The following is a 4,865-nucleotide window of genomic DNA, read 5'->3' as shown; positions in this document are numbered from 1 at the left end:
GAAGACCCAGGACACGCTGGAGGGACTATGTCTCTTGGCTGGCCTGGGAACACCTCGGCCTCCCCCCGGAGGAGCTGGAGGAAGTGTCTGGAGAGAGGGAAGTCTGGGCATCTTTGCTTAGACTGCTGCCCCCGCGACCCGGTCCCGGATAAGTGGAGGAAAATGGATGGATGGATGGATGGAAATTAACTATGTGCTTACCTTAAATGTTATTAAAAATTCAAGCTATTTACAGTCAATATTGAGCTGTGTGTAATTTTCTGCTGGCATGGTTCTGAGACATGATATGTAATATTAAATCAAGGTTTATTCCCTTCAGGATACTTTTCAGATGAGTTTTCTGCTCCACGTCACAACAGTTCGAGGCCTCCACAGCTGTTGTAATCGAATAGGATACCTTGAAAGGAGCATTGTAGGTTGAACTAACACTTAATTGTGTTACACTGTGCTATATTTGCCTTATCCACCCACTCCTGACACATTGTTCAAACAGTAATTGGTTAAACTGATGAGCTTAATGTAGTAAAATACAATAGTTACATGCATACAATGACCCCCCAGCATGTGACTGCATCAAGTGTTGGAGTGTATCTAATGCTGTCCAAGCTCACTGAGGAGGAAAATGAAACGACGGGCAGTCTTTAACTAAAATCTTAGTTATCTTGAACTATCTAAATGGGCCCATATTGAGAAACTGTAGAGAGCTTATAGGTTACTAAGACTTCAATTACTCACAGTAGCTTGCAGGGAAAAAGGATATACAGCACAGTGTATTAAATGCTGTAATGTGAAAGTGATAATTAGTGTGAAATTAAATCCTTGCTACAAGCTATATGAGATTGGATGAATACAAAGGAATATGAAAGGCATGCAAGTACAGTAAGAATGGCTGTGCGTGTGTGTGTGGTCTTAGCTGGCACAGTCAGCTCCATGACCAGATAGGAAATGGAGCAAATGTCACGGTGAGCACAGTGGATGGAGGATAGAAGAGTGAAGTGGAAAGACAATGAGATGGGAAAGTTTTTAATCCGCAAACACCAGTACCAGTGTTTGTGTAACGGTACAACAATGCTGGCAGTAGCAGTGGGAATCAACCAGACTCTCTTACCTTTGCCAAGTGGGAATTGATCCATTTTGTGAATGTCCTTTTCTGCACTGCCTCCTGCTCATCTGTAAATCAAAGCCCAGAGCATCACTATCAGTCACATGCAATAATACACAAAGAGGGCATTAAAACACAATCTTCTCATTGTTTATTGTTCTCAGAGTTTATTGGGTTTTACAGAGCTGGATGGTGATGGCTAATTACCTTTGATATTACTACTTTTTTGTCTAATGTCTTTGAACACAGTTGCACTAAATCATACCTTACTCACTGATACAGTTAGCCAAAGCATTTGACATTTAAAGGCAGCATTTTCACTAGCTGGGCTCCTCTCAGTGTGAACAGAAAACCCTGCATTCATAGATCGTAGAAGGGCTGTGGTTCATCCTAAATGAACCTCTGCCATGATCTACAGGCTATTATACACTTCCAGTTCAAAAATGCAATCTGTTGCCACAGTACTATTCAGTGCAGTGATCACACCACATAAAGCCAAACTTACTTACTCTTAGTGTTCTGATTACCTACATACAGGGAAGCAAATCTGTACTGTTTGTGGCAACTAGAGCAATAAAAAATCCATTTAGCAATGGCACAATCGATAGCAAAGACATCTGCTGATGATGTCCCCTAAAAATACACTTAACTTAAATGACGGCAAAACATAAATCAAGCCATGTCGTTGACATATGCACAGGTAAACATACACAAACACTTGCCTAAACTTTAAAGAAAGCATTAATTTAGCATGTTCTGCGTGTTTTTTTTAAAACCAGCTAATGTATTACTACTGTAATTTACACTTCCTGGTATCTCTCATTGTTGCTTGCAGCCCATCTAATGAAAACTGGGACTTTTTCCACAGTTACATCTGTAATCCAAATTCACACACATCCCATTATAATGTACACAACACAGATCTATAACATAGTCTACCTGGGACTCTGAGGATCTACTGTATGTACAGTGACTGACACATGTGAGAATTTTTTTCTGTCCTGTCTGCTCCACAGAGCAATATCCTTAATAAAAAACATGTTATCAGTGAAGGAGTGCTTTCCTCCACCTTAATGAAATATGCTGACGGTGTGATTGCGCTCAAGCTGGTTAGTGTGTGATTCGGAACTGTGGGCAGATGTGAACAGGAAAGGGGGTGTGTGCAATGGAGGTGGTTGTTCATACATAATGCAGATACATTCACACAGAGTCATACGTCCCACTGAGCAGATCCCTGGTCTATGAATTAATCTTTTGATTGGGTCCAGGAATAATCAAATATTGATGGGCGGTAATATTGGATGAGAATGAGAACGATTTAGCCCCCCGCATCCTAGAGCAGGAACGTGTGTGACAGAGAACATGACTGCACGTGTGTAGTGCCAGCTCCTCAGTCTCAGGGACGAGGTGACTTTGAACTCTACGCGCACACAGTCGCACTTCAGCACATACACACACACACACACACAAATGCTTGCATTCTTTCAACATCGCAGAGGGAAACAGCCGTCCTCAGCAACTAAGCCTTGCAGCGGCATTTTAACACACTTGATTACCTTCTCGGCTAGTGCTGGCCTGGTGATTAGTTTCATCCGCAGGCCCCGAGTTCCCATTTTGCCCCCTCACAGTGATGGGGACCTTAATGAAATATCATTAAAATATAGATGTTCTCAGAGGCTGTCTACTGACAAGATAAGACCGACTCCAAACCAGATAGAAAGAAAGGAAGTATATGTACAAACCCATTGCAAACAAACTCTAAAACAACCATTCTAGGCTATTCTCTGTTTTGCTCACTTCCCCATAGGACAGACAGATAATGTGACAGGACAGAAATCCAAAGAAAAAAATAAGTCTAATCTAATCCATCAGGCAGAGCAACAGTCAGAAACAGCCAGACAGAATGCCTGGTATCCAGAATCAGATGAGCAGACAGCCACGGGGTCAAGATAAGAAATCAAACATTTTAGAAATCTGCCTGCTGTGTGGAACATACAGTGAGCTGCTGCTTGTCTGCTGGGTATGCTTGCTTCACCTGCTGTAGGCTCAAAGCTCAGTGACCTCCACAGATAAATACACACTCATGCACTCTACCAAGGTAGAAACACCCCCTTCATGTCTGTCCATTTTATTTAAAACACACCACACCCACAGCACAAAAAAAAATCTGCCCCGTAGGGAACACCTAGCGAGGAAATTTACACAGCAAAAAGCGCACACTCACATACACTAGGCACGTACTCTCTATACTGCAGTGCCACGCTAAATCAAACTCACACGGCATATCCTGCCATACATTCAGAACAGACACACACGCACTTCTCTTCTTTTTCCTCACACTCTCCATCTCAGTAGGAGACACACAGCCAGGCAGGCACACACACTCTCCCACTTACCGCGAAGGTAGTGGTAGTACCCTGTCACCAGGTTGAGGGATGTGTTCTTTTTCTGGGAGGCTTCGCCCCCTGCTCGCCGTGCCATCTTGGACCATAGACTACGTCTCAATCCCTGCCTCTTTTCATGGGGATGCTGAGAGGACATTCACTGCAACCTCCAGGAGAGGCTACACTTGCCCTTGCTCCTGCCTTGCTGCCACTCCCCCTCTTTTTTTTGGAGACGTGTCTGTAAAGAGCTCCCTGGAGAACTGGACTTCCTGAGATGACAGCAGCGGAACTGTTGCTCTGAGGCAAAGCAGGCAGGAAGGCTTCACCCTCTTCTCGTGTTTTACCTCTTGCTGTCCTCTGTCCTGTCCTGCAGTAACGGGCTGCAGACTCAGACTCCTGCCTCTGACGCAGCTTGGGAGTGTGATGTGAGTGTACGCGTGATGCAAAGGCAGTGTATGAGGGAGAGCAGGGCAGAGCCGGCTTACCTCGGCATCAATCTTTTTTGCTTACTTCCTTTCTCCCTCTCTATCCCTCTTTATCTCTTATATACTCTCTACCTCAATCTTTCCCTCCCACATTCTCTTGCTCTCTCTTTCTCTCTCTTTCTCTCTCTCTCTCTTAATTTCTCACTGTGGGCTGCGGGAACAATCCACTTCCCTCCACTGGCCAGCCAATGAGAGTGCATGGGAATGAGCGACGTCACAACAGCCCTGTCCTGATGTGGAAAGGGAGAACTGAGTGGTGGTAGTGGGGGTGAAGGGGAACCGTTTAGGAGGTTAGGAGGAGAGGAAGTAGCATCATCACACACAGATACACTAACAGCATTTGGGACAGACATGCAGGAATTCCCTATGTGCTGCTGGCACTCTAATACCCCTCTTCTCTCTCTCTCTCTCTCTGTCTCTCATCCACACAGATACCATGCGGTGCTCTGAGGCTTATAGCTTTCTACTGTATAGAGGCTGCAGGGGAGCAGACTGTCACCGGCAGTGGTCCTGTCTGATCTGCTACTGTACTTTCTTCAAAAAAGATCATTTTTCATTTCTCAACAGGAGGCACATACAGTAAATCTGTCTGTTTGTTTTCTCTGTGGGAGGAGGACTGAATAGAACAGAATACAATAGAGGGGAATACAATATCTGAGGTGAGGTTTCCTCATATTTTGTCCCTTATTTTTTCAAGCATGCATGCACATAAACAGGCAACGTGAACTCTGGCAATATTAAAAGCACTGTGCTTTTCTTTGAAACCACATTTCACACAGTTTCTTGGAAAGCAATTTTCATGCAGAACAGTCTGGTGGGTCTTATATCAGCCTTAAAGATGAAAGGACCATTCATCATTTGTGTGATTTTTCTCTTTTGTTCTTTGGGCTCACC

General features: G+C 44.2%; 1 protein-coding gene across 1 annotated transcript in view; it reads right to left on the bottom strand.

Annotated features, from left to right (window-relative positions):
• Positions 1–4,053, bottom strand: part of syne1a (spectrin repeat containing, nuclear envelope 1a) — a 120,823-nt gene extending 116,770 nt beyond the window's left edge. The window contains 2 exon segments of the mRNA XM_020587870.1: positions 1,109–1,170; positions 3,499–4,053. Of these exon segments, the coding sequence (XP_020443526.1) occupies positions 1,109–1,170; positions 3,499–3,643 (207 nt within the window). The 5' untranslated portion in view covers positions 3,644–4,053.
• Positions 4,054–4,865: the final 812 nt, after the last annotated feature.

Source organism: Monopterus albus, unplaced genomic scaffold, assembly GCF_001952655.1.
Source record: "Monopterus albus unplaced genomic scaffold, M_albus_1.0 scaffold9.1, whole genome shotgun sequence".
Taxonomy (NCBI): domain Eukaryota; kingdom Metazoa; phylum Chordata; class Actinopteri; order Synbranchiformes; family Synbranchidae; genus Monopterus; species Monopterus albus.
Note: the sequence above shows the minus strand (reverse complement) of the source record. Positions and strands in the feature narration are given on the sequence as shown.